General features: G+C 42.8%; 1 protein-coding gene across 1 annotated transcript; it reads right to left on the bottom strand.

The window, feature by feature from the left end:
* Nucleotides 1–17,586: 17,586 nt before the first annotated feature.
* LOC144586135 (uncharacterized) lies at nucleotides 17,587–23,087 on the bottom strand. Its single transcript, XM_078383912.1, has 2 exons — nucleotides 18,579–23,087; nucleotides 17,587–18,396 (listed from the first exon to the last, which is right to left on the bottom strand). The coding sequence occupies exons 1-2, from the start codon at nucleotides 22,105–22,107 to the stop codon at nucleotides 18,389–18,391; spliced, it is 3,537 nt and encodes a 1,178-aa protein (XP_078240038.1). The 5' UTR covers nucleotides 22,108–23,087; the 3' UTR covers nucleotides 17,587–18,388.
* Nucleotides 23,088–24,144: the final 1,057 nt, after the last annotated feature.

The raw sequence follows: 24,144 nt of genomic DNA, 5'->3' as shown, positions 1-24,144 counted from the left end.
ACATGTGTAGTACAAAGTTGTGCCATGCAAAAACTTGACCTCATTCAAGCCTCTTCATAATTTCCCCTTCTTCTTACATATGTTCCTGGAATTCAGATGGGATTTAGACAATAACAAAAACAACACTCTGGGTACAATGATGAATTGACCTTAACGAGTTTAAGGATCCTCCTTTGCACATGGTTAAGAAATGTTACAATATGTCAGAAACGAGAGAGGCTCTTATTATCAGCATAATAGCATAAACAGCCTGAGCTGGCTGTAATTTCTTGAAAAGTTCATTGCAAGGAAATGGGGGAAGCTGAAAAAGCTAAACAAATCCAGGCAATAATGGAAATGTAGCATGAAATTACTTCTGTAAACAACAGCCATTCATTATTTGAACATTTTTCATAACGAGAGTGGTGGGCAGCTGAGTGTTGATATAAAAGGGTGTGGAGTAGGGAATGCCAGTTTGGAAAAGCAGATCGAGTATATCAAAAGAGATCTTCTAATATAGGGCAGAACACAAAAGACAGATGCATGTTTTTTATTTATATATACAAAAGCATAAAACACCGATTGATTCTTCGACTATTAACAATCAATGCCATTTTCTTCATTAACTTGTGAGTGGAACACAAAGAAAGGTATATTTGATTTAAGAAGCCAAAGGAAGGAGCACTATTTAATGTTGATTTGGTGTAGTGAATAACCCCGGAGAGTAATGTAAATACCAAGCTGCAATAACATGACAGCACACTAATCATATTTACAAACTATATTAAATCTGTCCATTGTGTTTGCCTGGCTGCGGATTGGCTTCAGTGTAATTGTCATTGTAACCCGTGTTGGCTTATGGGAGAATTTAACAGCAGTGATATAAGGTGACTGCTAGGCTTATTATTACTTTATTATTACCCGGTTTATGTTTATTAAAACAATTTGTCATGCAGAACAGGAATGAGGGAATGGGAACATTAAATCGTGCCGTACTCAACCTGAAGAAATGAGTTACAATAAAATTAATGGCAGGCAGGCCGCCACTGACACTTGTAGCCGTGTGGAGCAGCTCCACACCGGCTCATTTCATTTGCTGATCGTTTCTTGTTAGGGTCACGCCATTAAACTTACATATTGAGAACTACTGAGAATCTGAGGCAATGAAGGTAAAGTTTATGAAGCAAAAGTGGGATTTTCCCCCCCGCTGCTAATGCATTCCTTTCAATTATGACCAAAATCAGGAATGCAGATTGAAAGTTTAAATCATACTGAGTTATTAAAGAGGAGTGTTGGAGGGAAATGTCCTTCAATTTTACAGAGGCTTAGAAAGCTGAGGAGAAAACTGAGTTTAGGTTAAAGTAAGACTGCTCTCTGAAGGCTTTGAGAAAAGGGAACAGTGAGGATATTGGTCATGAAAGGTCTCATAACAAGTTTAATAAAAGGTGCTTTATTTTCTTTCTGCGAAACTCTAAGGGTCTGTACTTTTTACCTGCAGATTTCCTTCAGTTCAAATCTTCATTATTTTAAAAGCACAGCCCTCAGATGGTTTATGTTGTGGCTGGCCATGGTGAGTACAGCCGTCTTTCACAAATACAACCCCCATCTTGTGACTAAATTGCTACAGAAATTAAAAGTGTCAGGCTCCATGTATGTTACCTGGCCAGAAGAAATTTGGCCCCCTAGAGAAACATCTGTGGCGATGAAATAATAATACCCTGTCTTTGTTCCCCATTATGCAGTGATGTAAAGGAGTCTTTAGGGGAAATTATTAAAAACTGGTGCAGTGGAATAAACGTTGAAGATTAAGTCTAAGGGTTAGCAATTAGTATTCACTAGTCATACAACGGTAAGAAATCCCATAGAACCCCCCACTTTCAGAGTCTGTGCTAGTTGTCTCAATTCATTATTTGAAATCACTTTCACGAATGCCACGTCAATGTAATCCTGTCTTAGCAATGAAGGATAAACAGAAAAGAATGGCTGCCTGTAACGGTAGAATTTCTCTCTCACCAAGGCGCATCAAACCCAACCTCAGCAACTTAAGACCTTTTTCCTGTTTGAAACAGGAAAGTTGGTTTGAAGCTAGTACAGTGCCCGCTTGGGAGTTCATCGTTCAGCACTTTCTATAATGCTAAGGCAGTCATGAAAGCTGCAAAATCAGGGAGCTGGATGGGGTACAGATTGTATTTGTCTTCAGTGTGGAAGGGATGGTCACTCTCGAATTGGCCTTCTCAGCAACATTAGATGCTGTTCCAAGTCCTCCGTATAGAGCACATTACTATAGTCTCTCGAGACTGAAGGGTGCCTAATCGAATCTAATGCTACGCTGTATTGTATGTCTTTCGTTCCTCCTGGAAGCACCGTAGAATGCAGTCATTTAGCTTTCTATATCTGAACTTCATTGTCCATAATTCTAAGTGCTACATCACACTACTGAAAGTGTGCCAATCTACTGAAAGTGAATTTTAATTAAATTTCTATTTAGGTTTTAAAATGTAGTGCTATCTAAAAAACTAATTGCTTATAACTTCAGAAAAATCGCACAGTTCAGCTAAGTGAAGCCCTTTTGTGACAACACCCCTAATCCATTTATTTGGGAATAAACCCTGTTGAACTAGAGAAAATCCTTTGAGTGGGCGTATATAGGTTAGAGACTGCAATATGCTGGCCAAAATCCTGCAGGTTGATGTAGTAAATCTCATTATAGTACAACCATTGGTAAGCCAACTCCTCCATAAGTTTCATTGATTCAATGCTACAGTAAGTCACAGTTGGAGTAGGCCAATTTGAATAAATAGAACCTATGGAGGAATTGATTCTCCAAATCATCATTGATTCAGTGAACCTACTCTAGTGCAATTTATTTGGCCAAACAGCAGGATTTTGTTCATTTCGTGTGTGATAACCCCAGCTCACCATTAACATGGTTGAATACACAAGAAGCCAAACACCTTTTTAAGGCCTAGGTGAATGAACTGAACAGTTCCAATTTCTCTCAAATTAAAAAAACAAGAAAACAAAAGTCTGAAATCTTCCAATCCAAAAATGAAGAAAAGTGTGAATTTTTGTAAATTTCTGTTAAATTGCAAAGGCCAGTGCCCTTTTTGAGACATATGTACACACAATTAATTGCATAAGTGGTTACTTTATTTGCTGAAGTGTCTACTATGAGACTGACTACACAACTAGTTGTGCAACTAGTCACACAGCAAATGCTTTGCCACATAATGTAACCAGTTCTACAACATGTTTTGTGTGAGCAAGAAAATTCCAGATAGGATACTGTTCTAAATCTTCTTGCATCTGTACTTTCCACTACCATCCTAAATGGTTTTCCTTTTATTTTGATATGTACTTTCCTCAATTTATGAATTTAGCTTGCATTTTTTTAAACTGAGAATTTTAATTTGGAGATGTGTTTAGTCCAAATAATAACTGTACTCTGTTCTGTATATTTGTTCCAGAAATGCTAATTTCATTGGTTTTCTTAAAACAGTACACTGGAAAAAAAATTTCTGACACTCATATTCCAGCTAAGTGCCACTCAAAATAGGTTGAGAGATTCCAGTCATAGACATGCACACATAATAGCTTATTTCTTTGATCGGTTCCCTTAGAACAGTGACATAGTGGTAGATTTTAAAGTGCAAGTGTCATGAGAATCACCATAATTACACCCCCAAGGAGAGTTCAAAATGCAAGCATTTCTGTTGATCCACATCAACAAACCAGTTGTAGCCACCAGGAGAAGCCTCTTCTAATGCTGATGGGTCTTAATTGTTCATTCAATACCACATATGCCCCCCCTCACACATGGTAAGAAGGATAGCTCATAACAGGGAATGTTAATTTTTTTTTCACTAGCTACTGTAAGGTTTGCAATGGAATTACAGGAAATAGGCAAGCTTGTGGGACAGAAGAGGCTATGGCAGTGGTCAGGGAACAAGGATAAATTACCCCAAATGGGGTAAAAATAAACATCCTGGGGGTAATGAGGACGGTTGCGGCACCATAACCCTCTTCATTACCCCCAGGCATTTTATTTCCAATGGTACTGTGTGTAGGCGGGCATTCCGTCACGGGGAGAGCGAGCGCTGGTGAGGAGGCCCCCTTCCCACCCCGCCTCATCTGAGCTCATGGCCGGTGGACCTGCCGGCCCTATGGTGCCCGGCTCCCTTCACCAAGGATGCGCTTTCCCAGTGACGTGGCGGCTCCAGACTGGCTGCTCAGGCAGCAGCCACAGGTCCCGGGTGAGCGCAGAGGCAGGGAGGGGGGTCGGTCGCGGATGGCGAGAGTGGAGGGGCGGTGCTGGGAGGGGGCAGGGTAATGTTGGCATATATAATTTTTTGGGGGAGGGGGGTAAAAGATTAAAAAAATTCCCTGACCCCTGGGTTATGGTTACAAAAACATCCTGGCCCTTTAAATTTGTGGGCCCTAAATTCTCCACACCATTCCTTATGCCAAAAAGCCTTCTTGTCACCCACAACCTTTCACTGAAGTATACAATATGTATATAACAAGAGCTGTCAAATGTTACTTTTTAAGCTACAGTTCCCAGAATATTGGGGGAGTTTTAATTCAAAAATGTAACTTTCCCCATCTCAGCACCTGGCAGTCTGAACTCTGCCGGCTGCTGAGGCAAACTTTTATTTGCTATCTTTAGCGTCATCCCAGGGGCACACTGGAGCATGAGGGCAAGAGGGAGCTGAGCCCCTCAAGGCTTCTACCTGGCCCTGTTCACTATAACTACTGATGTCATTTACAAGGATAAACCCTTAAAGCCATGCCACAATAGACAAAGAAAGAACACTGCAGTAATTCCCTTTGGACAGTTAAGATTGGTGTTCAAGTTATTGAAAATCTGTGTTACTCATTTTCTCTTTTGTCATAGTTTTGTTTTTTTTTTTAAAAAAATCCATGAAGTTTGGCTGAGTGCAAACAATAAGCTTTTATTGTTCCTGCCCTTCTTCATAAATGTGTAGCCTTCAGGGACCATCAGAAGAGCTTTAGTACAACAAATTAAAAGTATCTAAAACTTTCAGTTGGTCTCCTTGGACATTTTGTAGACCTGCAAATATCAATATAATGCTTCCCTAATACTTTAAAGCAACCGGGAAGGTCCCAAGAAAGAAAATGCAACCAGGCCGACCATCCTATTGTTAGGCACCACTTCTGTCAGAGTCATAAAGAATTAGAGCCAGTCAGCCAGCAGAGTAAACGATGTGCAGGAAAGACATGATTACCAACACAGAGAGGGCAACTAAAACCCATCAGAGGATTGGACATATTTTCAAAGGAAAGCTGACAGATACAGATCCTTGCAGGTGCATTTGCCTGATCTTTTTCATCCTTGGTTAAAAACTTTCATTTTCTCATGTACTGTGCGAAGCCTGCGTCTTCTGTGGATTCTCTTGAGATTTATCTATTCACTTTTGCAATTTCCTCCCTGCTCTTTTCTCTTTGTTCACTGGATACCTAATGCTTTTTCAAAACTTTAAAATGGAAGGGATCCAGATATTGACATGCTTACAGTAGATCCCTCAGATCAGTGGGACATAAGTTTGTCTTGACTAAGTATGTTGGTATAGGTCTGAATCCAGTCAAATACATACATTGAATGTTAACTTTTTAATGTATTCTTCTTACCTCCCTCCCTCCCTTCAACACAACACTCAAGATTTCTTTCTTTTAACATATGAAGTTGCATACATGTACCCACACCGATTACTTAAGTTGCATACAGATATGCACAATTTTAGTCACAGGAGGTCAACTCATTATTTTTTGTCCAAATGTGCCATCTTTTGTTCCAGCTGGTAAGGTAAAGGTTCCCCTTGACAATTTTTGTCCAGTCGTGTTCACTCTAGGGGGCGGTGCTCATCCCCGTTTCCAAGCCATATAGCCAGCGTTTTGTCTGAAGACAATCTTCCGTGGTCACAAGGCCAGTGAGACTTAGACACGGAACGCTGTTACCTTCCCACCGTGGTGGTCCCTATTGATCTACTTGCATTTGCATGCTTTCGAACTGCTAGGTTGGCGGGAGCTGGGACAAGCGACAGGCGCTCACTCTGTCGCGTGGATTCGATCTTACGACTGCTTGGACTTCTGACCCTGCAGCACAGGCTTCTGCGGTTTAGCCCGCAGAGCCACCACATGCCTGGCTGAGCTCATGGGAAACTGGTTATGTATCTGGGTAGCACTGATAGGCTAACTCGTGTAATATCACTAAAGCACATGCCTCTTCCTCTTCAAAGCAGGTTTTCATCTTTTCATCTTGTGTGTTTTTACCCATCCAAGTTCATGTGCCCACATGTAGATGTTTGTAAGAAGTAATTTGTGTGTAACTGAATAAAAACAATATACATATGCCCTGGCTCCTTTCAAGCAGAAAGGCAGGATAAAATATTTTAAATAAATTAAATAAATTAAGTAAATATGGGAAATTGCATTTTTTTTGGAGGATGGCCACTAACAAAAGTCAGTGTGTAAAGGAGAAATCCAAATCTTAAGTCAGAGGGAAAAGGAAAACTCTGGATGTTAAAATTATTGACAGGTGCCTCTTTTTTCAAAATAAAGGCAAGTAGAACCTGACATTGCCCTTGGGCAATTAAACTACAGCAAATCCTACTTTTATTATACAAATATACTGCAACTCACTTCAGTTTTAATGCATTTTAGCTATGTTTCTATATATTCAAGGCATGCAGAGTAATAGAATGACAGAGAAGCGAAATTGCTCTCCTTCAGTGTAACCTTATGAATGATCTATTTGGACCACTTACAAACCCAGTTTAACTGGCTATTAAAAATCTACCTGGGTTTGAATTAATGATCAACATATATTGTCTAGACATGGAGCTGAACGGCAATTCTGTAAGTGTTCCCTTCTCCATCTGGATACCTGTTTTCACATTGGTTACAAGATAGGGTTTGTCGCTAGCCATGCAACAGGAAACCTGCTTTGGTGGGGTGGAGGGTATGGATAAGCATCCAATATATGCAATAGAAGTGCAGGTGGTCATCATGACTGTCTTAATAGCCAACCCCCAACTCCAAAAGTAGAGTCCAAAATGGATTCAAATGGATTGGTATTTTGTAAAGTTAATGGCTCTTAACTAAATAAATAAACAGAATATCCAAATGACCCTGCCCTCAAATACTTAATAGCACAAGAGTCATATTATGCCTCACCTTGCTGAGTCTGTTTCAGAGGAGGAGAAGGAGCTCATGTAGCCAGGAAAAGGCCAGTGTGGAAGGGAAATTCAGTGCCTCAATGATCAATGCTGCTTAAGAAGCTTCCAGAACCAGAACAGTTAACAGGGAAATGTCAGAGGATGAAAAAACTGTAGTAGATATAAAGCACTAGCAAGGTTATGCTCAAAATTCTCCAAGGCAGGCTTCAGCAGTATGTGGGCCAAGAACTCCCAGAAGTACAAGCTGGATTCCGAAGGGGCAGAGGAACTCGAGAACAAATTGCTAACATGCAGTGGATTATGGAGAAACCTGGAGAGTTCCAGAAAAACATCTACTTCTGCTTCATTGACTACGCAAAAGCCTTTGACTGTGCCAACCACAACAAAATATGGCAAGTTCTTAAAGAAATGGGAGTGCCTGATCACCTTATCTATCTCCTGACAAATCTATATGTGGGACAGGAAGCAACAGTTAGAACTGGATATGGTTCAAAATTGGGAAAGGAATATGACAAGGCTGTATATTGACTCCCTGCTTATTTAACTTATATGCAGAATACATCATGCGAAAGGCTGGACTGGAGGAATCCCAAACCAGAATTAAGATTGCCGGAAGAAATATCAACAACCTCTGATATGCAGATGATAACACTCTGATGGCAGAAAGTGAGGAGGACTTAAAGAGAGTGAAAGAGGAGAGCGCAAAAAATGTCTGAAGCTTAACATTAAAAAAAACTAAAATCATGGCCACTGGTCCCATCACCTCCTGGGAAACAGAAGGGGAAGATACGAAGGCAGTGACAGATTTGGCTTTTTGGGCTCCATGATCACTGCAGATGGTGACAGCAGCCACAAAATTAAAAGATGCCTGCTTCTTGGGAGGAAAGCGATGACAAACCTAGACAACATCTTAAAAAGCAGAGACGTCACCTTGCCAACAAAGGTCCGCATAGTCAAAGCTATGGTTTTTCTAGTAGTGATGTATGGAAGTCCGACTGCCGAAGAATTGATGCTTTTGAATTGTGGTGCTGGAGAAGACTCTGGAGAGTCCCCTGGACTGCAAAGAGAACAAGCCTATCCATTTTGAAGGAAAACCACCCTCAGTGCTCACTGGAAGGACAGATCGTGAAGCTGAGACTCCAATACTTTGGCCATCTCATGAGAAGAGAAGACTCCCTAGAAAAGACCCTGATGTTGGGAAAGTGTGAAGGCAAGAGGAGAAGGGGACAACAGCAGACAAGATGGTTGGACAGCATCACCAAAGCTACCAACATGAATTTGACCAAACTCTGGGAGGCAGTGGAAGACAGGAGGCGTGCTCTAGTCCATGGGGTCACGAAGAGATGCAGGTTGAAGATATTAGAGAGGTTGAAGATGTTAGAGAAACATTACTAGCTTTCTGAGTACTAGTAATGGGGCATCAAGGATAGGTTTGCTGGGAGCTATACATTTTCTATGAACTAATAGCAGAGCATTTCTGCTTTCCCTGTCCACATTTCCAGAATGTTTGAGGAATAGGCCTCCAATGACCTCGCCTGCCTGTTGCCTGTTCTGAAGTTAGCTGATCTATTTGCCCAAGACTAACAGCTTGGTCTATAGACGTACCAACCTCTTGTTTTGTGGACAAGGACAGGCTTAAGGCAACACAACTCCCATGCTGCCTGCCTGATACATAAATAGCTTTCAACATTGTAGTGCTCCTTGGAAATTCAGTTTATCTCCCAGCTCCCTTGAGGACTGCGAGCTAAACTCAGAGGGAACAAGGAAACCTAAGTGAGGTGGCAGATAATGTCACAGTCTCTGTTAAACAGAAGTTATGGGACTTCAATCCTATAAACCCTGGATTCACTACATCATTGAGTATATACATAGGCTGAAATCCTGTCATCTTTTAATTAGACTTTCTAAGTGGACTTTTTAAGTGGACTTTTAAAGTCCTTTTTAAGTGCATGTGGAAGGCAAGCAGCATAATATTCCCTTGCCTCTAGCTGGTAGTTAACAACTCCCTGCTGAGATTCTTAAGCATGAGTCAGGCCAACAGCCACAGGTGCTCTTGAGAACTGCAATGATATTGCATCACTAGAAGCAAGTGAGTGTCATGCCATTTGCCTTTCACATGTGGGGAAAAAAGTAACAGGATTTCAGCCATAGTTTGCAGCATATTCCCAAATACCACTAAAATTTTATTTGATATGTTAGAATCCAGATACAGACATATACAGTGGACCTGTGAAAGCTCAGTTTTCTCATTTACCTCTAGCTCCATAAAAATGCTACAAGTGGAAGGGGTCAGCCATTACATGAAAGGGCAGGAACGGTAACAGGGAGAACACAGGCACCTTCTACAAACAAAGCCCCTCAGTCCAAGAAGACAAAGCCTAGATCCTCCCATGTTTGGAGGTAGGTTATGCATACATGTATTTTAAATGTAGGTCAATTCTCTTTAGAGACTTTTGTTCTATTTACACTTAAATACAGTGGCGCCTCACTTAGCGATCGCTCTGTTGAGCGACAAAATCACTTAGCGATGGACTTTTTGCCATCGCAAAAGCGATCGCTTAGTGATGGTCCCTATGGGGAAAATTTTCTTTGCGATGATTGTGGGGAAGCGATCATGGCAAAGCAACCCTTTTTAAACAGCTGATCGGTGGTTTCAAAATGGCCACTGGAAAAACAAAATGGCTGCCCGCTGTTTTGCCTCGCATAAGAGGCAGCGAAAATGGCGGCGCTATGGAGGATTTTCACTGAAAGGTAAGTTTTTAAGCTCATAGGAACGCATTAAACATATTTTAATGTGTTTCTATGGGCTTTTAAAAATAGCTTAGCGATGAAATCGCTTAGCGATGTTTTTTCCGGAAAGGATTAATGTCGCTAAGCTAGGCACCACTGTACTGTGTGTCTTGTTTTAGGGGTAGGTGGGGCTCATCAGCCATGGAAGGCAGCCCATCTAGGAGAAGGAAAACTCCAATTTCAATCCTCCACTGCCTTGTGGCTATATCCACTCATGGAAGAGGCTTCAGGAGTTAACCTAGAGGCAAAATCTGGAGCTGGAGTCCCAAAGGCAGTTGGTGTCGTTCTGCCAACTCCTGCAACGTTGCTGGAACCAGTTGTATTGGCTCTTGCCTTTCCATTGGACCATTTCAGCAATGTGGAGAGGGGGGATCTGCTGCTTGGGTAACAGCCTATCCTCCATATTACTTTACCCAGGCTTCATGCTCTGGAGAGGACACTCCTTGATACAGAGCACGTTACCATAGTCTCTCAAGACTGAAGGATACCTATGCTATGCATTTGGAATTATGCTTCAGGGTGCATAGAAATATATTAAAAGTCAATTAGAATGACATAAATTAAATGGAACAAATATTGGAATACTGGTCTTCTCATATACTCTTAAGAATTGGCAGCCAGTCCGGGAAAATGATTAGACTGCAGGAGAACCAGCTATAGTCCCTTCTGAGCCATGAAATTCAGTAGATAACCATAAGCCAGTTATTATTTCAGCCTGATCTATCTCATAACATTCTTGTTGTGAAAATAAAATTGGGAGGAGGAAAGTCATGTGTGTGGTGCCTTCAAAGAAAGTTGGGAACAGGAGTTCACCAAATGGGTGAGGCTTGCTGGAGAATTCCTTGAAAGAATGATTGCTTTTAGTGCCACGGGAATAACTTTTAATCTTATTGTTTCATTTTACACAGTTTGTAAGAGATGCATAACAACAACACAACAACACAACACAACAACAACATGACAATAATGAGAACAGCATACATAATGCATCAATATTTAACAAATACAAGTTAAAACTTGTATCTATTATATAATGCCAGTCAATGTTTTTATAATTTTGATTGACTATATGTTTGGTGTTTTTAAATAATAATAGTTGCATGCCATTAAGTCAATTCCAACTTATGGCAATCTTTTCCAGAGTTTTCTAGGTACACAGAAGTGGTTTACCATTTCATTCTTCTGGGGGTGCCCTGGGACTGTACAGCTTGCCCAAGACCACACAGGCTGGCTCTTTTCACAGGATGCACAGTGAGGGATCAGACTTCCAACCTTTAGCCCCACAGCCAGATACTAAACCGCTGAGCTATCCAGCCAGCCTCATGCATACAGATGTGTATTTGCTGTGCCTTCTTCTGTGCAGACATGCAGCTACGTAAATGCAGTTTTTACCACTGTTCCCTGAAGTTTTCTCTGATCTGCCATAACTCTTCTCTGCTTTTAGTAGTTTCTTACAGGGTAATGTTTCCTTTTATTTTCTCCGACCCCCTGCTTATTTTTACCTATTTCTGGCACAACTTTCCTAAGGTCTTGGGTTCTCCAGAGGTCTTTAGGTCAAGCTCCCTCTCATTGATGTATGGAAGCTTAAATGGATAGATAGAAAAAACTAAAGGCTCTTCTAAAGAAATGGCCATTTTTCTTCAGAGATTTCTATTTTTAGATGCCGTTCCTTGAGACTGCAGAAAGCTTTGGTTGCTGGCTGGTAGGACTTAGAATCCAATTTAGTACTTCAGCCTGGAAGACATCAACACTGGTTTCTTGCTTTCACTCTTTCTTTAATCTAGTGGCATGTTGTTGAAATTTATGGCAAACAATGGCTAGTTTCAGCATGTTAGCATATCTGTGATGGTTGGTGGCCTCAATATGAGTGTTCCTAGTTCAACTGAAATAACCTTTCCACAAGCATAATAACCCCCAAGAGACCCACAGCTGATGTGGAGGCTGGAAGAGAGGAGGCAATCCAGTGGCACCATCACTCACCTGTCTTCCAATCACCTGGTGTCACTATTCCCCCGCCATAATAGATATGAACAATGACATGGATTGTATCTACACCATACAGTCACAGCAGTCTGAGTACATTTTAACTCGCATGGTATCTTGCTATGGAATTCTTTGACTTGTAGTTTAATGAGCTATTTAGAATTCTCTACTAAAGAGCTGTAGTATTGTCTCCTGAATAATATCAGAGAAATACCTCAGTCAAGGATTCTGTAGGATGGAGCCATGGCAGTTGAAGTAGTGGGCTTGATGATCCGTAGGATCATTTCCAGCTCTGCAGTTCTAAGCTGATGATGATGCTTTAATTGTGTAGTGGCCGAAGTGACACAAATAGAAAATGGGAAAAAGCCAATACCATCACACCATTAGCTAGACTGTGTCCAGCTGTCCAGCTAACAGATTCAGACAGCAGATGCTGAGGACAGACATAGCAAACAAGAGCCCTTCCCCTAGCTATTCCCTTGACTCCTTGTACTATCCGCTTTTCCTTTCCTTCTTATCTAGTGCTTGGGTGGCAGAGATGTTTGCCTGTTGCTAAACTAAATTAGTTATCTTCCCAAGCAGACTAAAGGTTAGCCAGTCCTGAGCATCCCTCCAACAGTCATTACCTCTGTGTGTAACACTATTCCTATGATGCATAGTGGCTCGCCTGCTGCTGTACTGAACCATTTGTTTGGGAAAGCAGCAAGCATAATCCAGCGCATGTTAGCAATTTGGTCTCGAGTTCCTCTGCCCCTTCGACATCCACCTTGTACTGGAACTCTGGGAGTTCTCGGTCCACATACTGCTGAAGCCTACCTTGGAGGATTTTGAGCATAACCTTGCTAGCGTGGGAAATGAGTGCAATTGTATGGTAGTTGGAGCATTCTTTGGCACTGCCCTTCTTTGGGATTGGGATGTAGACTGATCTTTTCCAGTCCTCTGGCCACTGATGAGTTTTCCAAACTTGCTGGCATCTTTAACAGCATCATCTTTTAAGAGTTTAAATAGTTCCACTGGGATGTGATCACGTCCACTGGCCTTGTTGTTAGACATGCTTTCTAAGGCCCACTTGACTTCGCTCTCCAGGATGTCTGGCTCAAGGTCAGCAACCACACTATCTGGGTTGTCCGGGATATTCAAATCTTTCTGGTATAATTCCTCTGTGTATTCTTGCCACCTCTTCTTGGTGTCTTCTGCTTCTGTTAGGTCCCTCCCATTTTTATCCTTTATCATGTCCATCTTTGCACAAAATTTTCCTTAAATAGCTCCAATTTTCCTGAACAGATCTCTGGTTTTTCCTTTTCTATTATTTTCCTCTATTTCTTTGCATTGTTCATTTAAGAAGGCCCTCTTGTCTCTCCTTGCTATTCTTTGGAAGTTTTCATTCAATTTTCTGTAACTTTCCTTATCTCCTTTGCATTTTGTTTCCCTTCTCTCTTTGTAAGGCCTCGTTGAACAGCCACTTTGCTTTCTTGCATTTCCTTTTCTTTGGGATGCTTTTGGTTGCTGCCTCCTGTACAATGTTAGGAGCTGCTATCCAAAGTTCTTCAGGAACTCCGGCCACCAAATCTAGTTCCTTAAATCTGTTCTTCACTTCCACTGTGTATTCATAAGGGATGTGATTTAGATTATACCTGATTAGCCTGGTGGTTTTTCCAACTTTCTTCAGATTAAGCTTTTGTTTTGCTGTAAGAAGCTGGTGATCAGAGCCACAATCAGCTCCAGGTCTTGTTTTTGCTTACTGTATAGAGCTTCTCCATCTTTGGATGCAGAGAATATAATCAATCTGATTTTGCTATTGCCCATCTGGTGATGTCCATGCGTAGAGTCACCTGTTCTGTTGTTGGAAAAGAGTGTTTGTGATGACCAGCTTGTTCTCTTGACAAAATTCTATTAGCCTTTGCCCTGCTTCATTCTGAACTCCAAGGCCAAATTTCCCTGTTGTTCCTTTTATCTCTTGACTCCCTACTTTAGCATTCCAGTCCCCTAGAATGAGAAGAACATCTTTCTTTGGTGTCAGTTCTAGAAGATGTTGTAAATCTTCATAAAATTGCTCAATTTCAGTCTCCTCAGCATTGGTGATTGGTGCATAAACTTGGATTATTGTGATTTTGAAAGGTCTGCTTTGGATTCGTATTGAAATAATTCTATCATTTTTGAGATTACATGGCATTACAGCTTTTCCCACTCTTTTGTTGACTATCAGGGCTACTCCATTCCTTCAACGGGATTCTTGCCCACAATAGTAGATATGATAATCATCTGAATTGAATTCACCCATTCCTGTCCACTTTAGTTCACTGACACCCAGGATGTCAATGTTTATTCTTGCCATCTCCTGCTTGACCACATGCAGCTTACCAAGGTTCATTGATCTTACATTCCAGGTTCCTATGCAGTATTTTTCTTTGCAGCATCGGACTTTCCTTTCACTTCCAGGCACGTCCACAGCTGAGCGTCCTTTCGGCTTTGGCCAAACCACTTCATTAGCTCTGGAGCTACTTGTACTTGTCTTCCACTCTTCCTCAGTAACATGTTGGACGCTTTTTGACCTGAGGGTCCCATCTTCCAGCGTCATATCTTTTAGCCTTTTGTTTCTGTTCATGGGGTATACTGGAGTGGCTTTTCAATTCCTACTCCAGGTGGATTGCATTTAGTCAGAACTCTCCACTATGACCCGTACGTCTTGGCTGTCCTTGCACGGCATAGCCCATTGCTTCTCTGAGTTACTCAAGCCCCTTTGCTACAACAAGGCAGCAATCCATGAAGAGGCCATAGGGCGTTTTAAAACTGACCAATATTATCTCCTTTCCCCCTGTTCCTTCCTGCAAGCTTTTAAAAATCTAATTTTGTGTACTAAACAATAAACAATGTTCATTTGTTGGTTGTTGTGGGTTTTTCGGGCTCTTTGGCCGTGTTCTGAAGGTTGTTCCTCCTAACGTTTCACCAGTCTCTGTGGCCGGCATCTTCAGAGGACAGCACTCTGTCTTCTCCTCTGAAGATGCTGGCCACAGAGACTGGTGAAACTTTAGGAAGAACAACCTTCAGAACACAGCCAAAGAGCCCGAAAAAACCCACAACAACTGTTAGATCCCGGCCGTGAAAGTCCTCATGAATACAATGTTCATTTGTATTTATTTATATTAATGAATGCAAATAACCAACACCGTTTTGTCTCTCTCTTACCCTCCCCTTCTTTTCTCTGAGTTGGCAATTCTGCAGCATATACTTGGGGAACAGATTCCAAAACCAGTTTCTGGCATGGCATTTACATTGACACCATTTTGCAAAGCTTCTTTTTCCTGGACAGTTTTTGCATAAGTGCAATTTGGTTTATGAAAGCTGGCGTCTGCTGTGTCAAATAAAGATGCATCTTCTTCGTCAGACCACCTTTAGGAACAGATTTATACAAACCAGGTATAACATATTCTATCCAGTAGAGGACAGTATTTTATAAAAACATGTCACATATTTCCTCATATGGTTTCAATCTCAGCATACACACATGCACAGAGAGAGAGAGAGAGAGTCACACAGGGTTTAGGAAAAGTCCGCCTTTCTTAAAACAGAATCTTGTCAACAGAGAGGTGCTCATGTAAAATATTTCTGCTGGAATTTAATGGAGAAGCATAGCTATAACATATGTGTATATTTAAAAGGAGAGAGAGAGAGAGAGAAGATCTGACAGTAAATGAGGTTTTGTTTCATGTGTGGAAAACATTCATTAGAAAATGTCCCATTATGGGCTAAAATTATTTTGCAAAATGTTTTCTGAGGTAGAGAAAAAGTTAAGAATACCAAAACAAGTAGAAGCTCCTTTCCCTTCCTTTGCTCGTTAGGCATCTACAACATTCCAATTAACAAGCACACTGTCTTAATGAAAAGCTTCCCTTTTTTTTTCTCCTTTTTGTTGTTGTTGCTGTATTAAGCTTAGGGGTATGTTTCTCTCTCTTTTTCAGAGCCCTTTTTTGGTAATAAAGTTGCTGCAAGGGAATGGCTGTCACATTTATATACCCTTTGATTGCAAAATTTGTAACACAAAATACTGTGAAAAGCATTCCACGGTGCCCTCCAGTTAACTGTTCAAATGAAAAATGACCTTCATAAGCAAGTCGCCTGCCTTTTTAATAGATATCAAGGACTTGCAACTTTAACCTAGAGTTGAAGAAGTGGCTTTAGTCTGGTAAACCATCAGAAATTGCATGAGCACCCTGTGGAGTGCAGATATTTATAGATGTCTTAACAGGACTCCAGATAACTGAATAATTTCAGTCACAATTCTGCAATAGCCCAGGGGTTTTCTACTGGTTTCTTTCATGTCCTGCGATTCTCGTGCATGGCATTTCAGTCACAATCCACTGAGCATTGCTCATGTACTAAGCTCACTGCAATCAACTGAAGTTGTGCTGACACGGTGCCTGGTGGATTGCGCCCTTCCTCTATAAAATTATTGTTTCCTTTGGTGCCTAAATCTGTACTTCAGATATTATAAAAACAATTCAAGCAAGCCAGAGAAGCCCTTGCAACCACTGTGAGGAGGTGGGTTCACATGTCAAAGAGATCTAATTTCTTTAAACTATATTTTTACTTTTCCTGCCCCCATGACTACTGTGGCTGCTCATTGTGTATCAATACTACACAGTTACAACACTTTTATGCCATTCTAAGTGCTATGGTAGAATCCCATGGGGTTCTGGGAAACATAGGTTAAAGAGATACTTAGATTTCTTTACTAGAGAGCGCTAGCACAACTCCACTGAACTTCAGTTCTCTAGCAGAGAATGTAAAGTCCTTCATGAACCTACAAAGACTTCAGATTCTTTAAGAGAAATGCTATGCCCTAGGGCCTAGACCAACCAGTGAATCAGAAGCAGAGGTGTGAGGGCATGTCTGCTGAAAAGTTCCTTCCTGTCTTCCTTGCCCCTTGCTGCATGCTTCAAAATACAGATGCAGACTCCAGTCCCATTTAGCACACCTCACTCAATCCATGGATGGTATCAATTGCATTAAAATAAAATAAGCATGGAATTTTCTTTTTGGTTTATTTCATATTCCACTTTTCCTCAAAGTTGCTGAAGTCAACACCCAGGGTCCTCACAACAACCCCGTGAAGTAGACTAGACATGGGGACAAATTAAAAACTAGATCGCAATATTCATCAGAAATCACTGATTCATTAAATATTCATCCCTCCATATTTGTGGGTTCCAGAGAACCCGAAGAATACAGAAGGGATGAATATTGCCCCATTTTTTATTCGTCCCCCATACGAAGAGAGGGAAGGCTAGCTTCCCCTCTCTTTCTATGGCTTTCCCATTCTACCGGCGGGCCAATAGGCAGCCACCCACCACCACAGCCTATCCCCCACCCCCTTCCTCTCCCTACCTGGAGTATGGCAGGGTGGCAGGGGAGGTCAGGTACTTTTAGTAACACCCCCCCCATGAATCCACAAATAACTTTGTGCTTCGTTTTCATGAGGGCACCTTCGTGAATTGTCAACTTTTGATGACTCACAAAGCAGGATGACGCTCCAAAATGGTGAGTTGTACCTGTGACAAACCCAGACCTACTGGGATCTATCACACAGTTACTAAGCTGCCACCAACCATTCCCTATAATAAGTCACACAGACCAGGGATGGATTTTTAAACAACAAAAAGAATAAAGTTTATTTTAAATACACACAGGGAAAAATAAGCAATCAGGTGAATAAAATAAAGTAACGTGGCTTATTTTCACACACACCAGCATACAGTTTGGTTCACCTAGAACCTTTAACTTAAAGCACAGACCCTGAACCCATCAGTTCTGGCTAACCCACAGACACCTGAACTTATCAGGTTGGTACTCTGACACACAGTAGTACCCTGTCAGACACCCAGACTCCCACAACAGCTTCTTCTTCCCCAGCTGCTGCTTCGTCCCAACCCAGTGTCTCACAGTCTGTCTCAGCATCTCCTCTTCACCACACAGGCATCACATATTTATACAGTACAGCCCCTCCTCCTGATGTCCCGCCTTCCACTCCCCATAGGATGGAACTTTCCCTCCAAACCCATGACAGACAGGTAACATCAGTGCTGTTATGTAACACCTCCCCTCTTTATAAGTTGTTTTGTAGGGGGAAAGCTAAGGTGCTTTTCACCAAAAAAACAACCTGTATAAAACATACAACAACAGTTATACATACCCTATAATACTTACATATACTTACACTCCAAGTTAAACATAGCAAATAGGCATTTCAAACATTTACCATATGCATTACATCAATTTTACCTTTATTAATACAAACCAATTTAAAACCAGGTACATTTTAACTTTTTGTCTTCATTATATACATATAGTCCATGTTCTTTCGCCGTCTTCAGTCTTCAGGTCTTCTTGATAAGGCGTCAGCAACACAGTTCACTGACCCTCTGACCACCTTCACTTCAAAGTCATAGTCCTGTAAGTTCAAAGCCCACCTCATAAGTTTGCTATTGTGGGTTTTCATTGTCTTTAACCATTGCAATGGTGAATGGTCAGTACACAGAACAAAATGTCTTCCCCAGATGTAAGGCTTGGCCTTCTGGATCGCGTAGACTATGGCCAAACACTCCTTCTCCACGGTTGCCAAATGTCTCTCACCTTTTTGAAGTTTCCTACTCAGGTAGGACACTGGATGCTGGCCACCATTCTCATCCTCCTGGCACAGAACTGCTCCTACCCCGCTGTTAGACGCATCGGTGTAGATGATGAACTCCCGGTCGAAGTCTGGAGCACGCAGGACAGGATAGTTGATTAACGCCTCCTTCAACCTCTGGAACGCCGCCTCACAGTCGCTGGTCCACGGGATGCGGTCATCAGTCTTCTTCCTCGTCAGATCGGTCAGCGGAGCCGCAATCTCGCTAAACCTCGGGATGAACTTTCTGTAGTAGCCCACCAACCCAAGAAATGATTTGACTTTTCTCTTGGTGGTGGGTCTAGGCCAATCTCGAACAGCTTCTATTTTGGCCTCCAGGGGTTTTATCATTCCTCCCCCTACCATGTGACCTAAGTATTTTATTTCTGGGCTACCCAGCTGACACTTGCTGGCCTTTACCGTTAGCCCTGCTGCACTTAACCTCTGCAGCACTAACTCCAGGTGTATCAGGTGATCTTCCCAGGTATTACTGAAGATCCCTATGTCATCAATGTAGGCCACTGTAAAGTCACTGAGCCCTGCCAAGGTCTGGTCCATCAGCCTTTGGAATGTGGCTGGTGCATTTCTGAGACCAAAGCTCAGGACTCGAAACTCATAGAGACCAAAAGGGCTGCAAAAGGCAGTTTTTTCTTGATCCCTGGGATCAATTCTTAATTGCCAATATCCCTTTACCAGGTCCAATGATGAGATGAACCGACAACCCCCTATGGTTTCAATCAGGTTGTCTAGCCTGGGCATTGGGTAGGCATCAGGAGTGGTTACACGGTTTAATTTCCTGTAATCAACACAAAACCTAATGCTCCCATCAGGCTTGTCCACAAGGACTATCGGAGAGGACCAAGGACTAGAAGAGGGGACGATTATGTTCTCCCTCAGCATTTCGTCCAGCTCCTTCCGCACCTTGTCCCTATAGGGTCCCGTTACTCGGTATGGGGATACTGCCTGCGGGGGTGCATCCCCTGTGTGGATCCGATGCATCACTCCCTTCACTATCCCCGGCTTGTTGGAAAACACCTGTTGATATTTACTAAGCAGCATTTTTAGTTCTCGCTGCTGGTCTTGGGTGAGTGCAGGACTGATCTTTACCTCCTCTGGGTTGTATTTTACTTCCCCTCTACCCTCCCAGAAGGGTAATTCCGCTTCCTCACTCTCAGCTGCTTTTATAGCAAATAAAACCCTCTGTTCCCCTCTGTAGTAGGGTTTTAGGGCATTCACATGAACCACCCTCCTTGCTTGGTTCTCCTCCTGCTCTATTAGGTAGTTCAGGTCTGACATCTTGGAAATGACCCTATATGGTCCTGCCCATTTGAGCTGCAGTTTATTCTCCCTGCAGGGCCTAAGCCAAAGCACTTCCTCCCCTGGGTCAAAGTGCCTCTCTCTAGCTTTGCGGTCATACCATGTTTTCTGTCTGACCTTCTGAGCTTGCAGGTTTTCTGCTGCCAGCTCTAGATTTCTCCTTAGGTCATTCATCAAGGTGTCTATGTAAGTCACAACGTCTTGTGGGTCATCCTGGGTGATCTGCTCCCAAATTTGTTTGATCAAATCAAGGGGCCCTTTCACCCCTAAGTGTGCAGCAAACATGTCAGAGTGCCCCCTTTGTAAAATCATGGGGCGATACTTTTCAGGTACCACCAGCTGACTTCTGATCCCATCTCCCCCTTTTGAGATATTCCTCAGGGTTTCTCTATATAAAATCCCCTTTTCCTCCAGAAATCTCACTGGGGATTCAGGTGTTAGCTGGGCGTCAGTCACCTGTTCAAAACACTTTTGGAGAGTGGCGTCTGCCTTTTGCTCCTGTCCAAATCTGCTGTCTGTGGTTAAGGTTTCCACCACAGCTTCTGAACTCCCCTCTGCTTCCGCCTCTGGCTCATCATTACCCCCCTGAACTGTCCCCGTGGTGGCTTGTGAGCGTGTAATCACTAGCACCCTTTTCACATGTTCAGCCAGGTCATTTCCCACGAGCACGGCTGCTGGCAGAGTAGATGAAATCGCTATCCGCCAATCTCCCCTCCAGCCTTGAAAGTTGACAGGTACCTCTGCTACTGGCAGAGAGATTACCTGCCCCTCAATACCTGCTACCTTTATGCTCTCATTTGGGATTATAAACTCCCGGGGAATGATATCGGGATGGCACAGGGTTACCTGGGAACAAGTGTCCCGCAGCCCCCTATACTGACGGTCAAGTATTCCTACGTCCACCCCGGCTGTCTCAAACAACTGAGAATCTGTTTTTATCAGCAAGCAGCGCTTTACCTCCACAAGAGGACCATTTTCCTCAGCCTGCTCAGCATAGGTAGCTGTTCCAGACTGAGTAGCCATGGCAACAGGCTCCCTCTGTGACACTGAGCCTTGCTCTTGCTGGACACAGAACACAGCTTTTGGCTTGGTCCCACTAGAATTCTGAGGCACCATTCCTTTTAGCTGCTTCAATTTCTCACACTCTGAGATCAGATGACCCTTTCCCTGACAGAAATAGCATTTTCTGGTGTATTTTGATTCTCTCTCCTCTTGTTTGGGTTTTCCCTCCAAATTCTGAGGGCTTGGTTTCATGCCTGAGGGCTTCCCTTCACCATGGGCCCCTCCCCCTTGCTGGCTTTTCCCTGGTCCCTGAGAGTACTTGCTGTAGGTTTCTTTGGGTTTACCTACAGATTTCCCCTCACCCAAGGGCTTTCTTATTTGGGAGATAAAATCCGCGATTTCTGCGGCTGCTGCCACAGATTTCGGTTTCCTTTCCCTCACCTGGAATTTCAATTCCCCATGCAGAACTGAATAGAACTGTTCCAGGGCTATCAAGTCTTTAAGCTGTTCATAGGTCTCTGTTCCCTCCTGCGACAGCCATTTCTCAAGCAGCCTCACCAATTGGGCCCCCACTTGGGTAAAAGTCTGTTCTGGCTTCTTGGTGAGGGACCTGAACCTTTGTCTCAGCTGCTCTGCATTTATCCCATGTCTTGCAAACACCAGTTTTTTAAACTCTGCGAAATCTTTCATCCGTTCCTCAGGCATCTCGGCATAAACCTCAGCCAGGCTACCACTGATTAAAGACCGCATGATGGTCATCTTCTCAGTTTCCCTCACTGAGAAGTCCACAAACGCTCTTTCCACTAAGGAAAAGAACACCTCGGGACAATCTCCCTTGTGGTACACAGGGAATTTCTTCAGGTCAGCCTTAGACAGTTGGCCCCCCTCAGAATCCCTATTATTATTATTGTTCTGGTTCATCAGTTCCAATCTCTTTAATTCAAACGCCATTCTCTCTCTCTCTAATTCAAATTGCCGCTGTTTCTCTCTTTCCCTTTCCTCCATTTCCCTCACCCTCAGTTCATGCTGTTGGGCTATGAGTATTTTTCTGAGTTCTGGGTCTTGCTCTCCTGTGCTGTCACCTTGCACTGAGCCAAATTCATCCTCAGAACCTTGGTCAATCTGGGGGTCTTTCACTTCACTCATGTCTGCTATCTTGCTTCGAGTCAAGGGCATAATCCCCCCTCAGAACAGGCGGCTTTAAAAAGTCAAGCCTCAAAATAAAACGACCACTTTTTTCCTTCTTGCCTCAGAACCAGCTCTCCCTAGAGATTGCTGCTGTTCTTCAGCACTACTTGCAACAGTATCGAGTCAGAGCCTACCCCCCTCTGCTGGGCCTCTCAGCTGGCAAGCTAGCTCGCTGTTGCTACGCAGTTTTGCCTCAGCGTTTTCCCGCCAAAATCAGGCTGCCTCAGAGCACCTTAATCTAAGTCTCCCCAGTTGGCACGTTCTTCTACTAGTGCACCTCCCCGTGAGGTACACCTAGAAGATTACCTACGCGCCTCAGACTGTCCCTGACTGGACCCCCCTTGCTCTGGGCACACCTGCCAAGGCTTTGCTGGACCACTGGACAACTGGACCAGTCGTATCCCACACGCTGGACACCAATCAATGTGACAAACCCAGACCTACTGGGATCTATCACACAGTTACTAAGCTGCCACCAACCATTCCCTATAATAAGTCACACAGACCAGGGATGGATTTTTAAACAACAAAAAGAATAAAGTTTATTTTAAATACACACAGGGAAAAATAAGCAATCAGGTGAATAAAATAAAGTAACGTGGCTTATTTTCACACACACCAGCATACAGTTTGGTTCACCTAGAACCTTTAACTTAAAGCACAGACCCTGAACCCATCAGTTCTGGCTAACCCACAGACACCTGAACTTATCAGGTTGGTACTCTGACACACAGTAGTACCCTGTCAGACACCCAGACTCCCACAACAGCTTCTTCTTCCCCAGCTGCTGCTTCGTCCCAACCCAGTGTCTCACAGTCTGTCTCAGCATCTCCTCTTCACCACACAGGCATCACATATTTATACAGTACAGCCCCTCCTCCTGATGTCCCGCCTTCCACTCCCCATAGGATGGAACTTTCCCTCCAAACCCATGACAGACAGGTAACATCAGTGCTGTTATGTAACAGTACCCATCTATAAAGTAGACTATGTGAGGAGTTCTCCCATTCACACTTTTTGGGGCAAAGTCATTTCACTGTCATCCTAGAACCTAGAAAACAAATCCTAAGTCGAAGGCCAGCCAGTGAATCAATTGCAAAGGTGTGATGCCACAAGAGTGTTCCTTTCTCCCCTACCTCATATTGCATGACTCATGCTACAGATTGCACGCAAACCCTCATCCTAGGCACTCTTCAGCCCCTTTGAGCTATTCCACGGGACACTGCTAGGTGACAAGGCAGTCTGATTGATTTTTAGACATCACCAGCAGGTAGGGTGGTCAGCTTGTCACCACTTTGCTCAATGGCTCTGCCACCCCAATGACCAGGCAAAGGATTTGCAATTTTTCCCCCTCCTTTTATTACATGCAAATTAGAGAGTAGTTGGTGGCATGCAAATACAGTTTCAAGCTACTGTGTTCTGATTTCTTTCTTTGGATGACATACATGGATGTCCATTGCACCAGTGTGGACTTTTAAACAATTCTGCAAACAGGTCTCCTGGGAGTGAGCCTCACTGAACGCACTGAACATTTTTTCTAAATGTGGTGCCTTGGCACGTATGCACAATGACGAAAACAAATCAGTAAGTGAAAGAATTGATTCTTTCATTAGCTTTACAGTGTATGTTTAAAAGATTTTAAAACAAGGTTTTTTTTAAGATGGCTCAGAAGGGGATGGGGTCTTCTTGACATCAAGATGGTGGACCTCTTGTGTTCTCCACTAAACACAACACTAAGACTTCTCATCTGTTCTAGGAAACTGAACTGCACAGGGATTATTGATGAGATTTAAAAAAATATATAAGAATAAGGAGATGAAAATATAAGAGAGGAGGTGAGGGAAAAGAAAAGGATTTAAGTGGAGTGGGTGGTAAACAGGTGTTTCAAACATTTATGTACCTAATTTCCCCCTTTTAAAAAAATCCCCTCAAAACAGGGAATGTGGAAAGGAGAAGAATAAAATAACATACAGTGGTGCCCCGCATAGCGACGTTAATCCATTACGGATTAATCATCGCTATGCA

The sequence above is a fragment of the Pogona vitticeps genome, chromosome 1 (assembly GCF_051106095.1).
Source record: "Pogona vitticeps strain Pit_001003342236 chromosome 1, PviZW2.1, whole genome shotgun sequence".
NCBI classification, from domain to species: domain Eukaryota; kingdom Metazoa; phylum Chordata; class Lepidosauria; order Squamata; family Agamidae; genus Pogona; species Pogona vitticeps.
The sequence above is the reverse complement of the archived record's forward strand: the minus strand, read 5'-3'. Positions and strand labels throughout refer to the sequence as shown.

Coding starts and splice junctions, on each gene's coding strand:
- LOC144586135 (XM_078383912.1), bottom strand. CDS start 22,107: ATGCCCTTGACTCGAAGCAAGATAGCAGACATGAGTGAAGTGAAAGAC.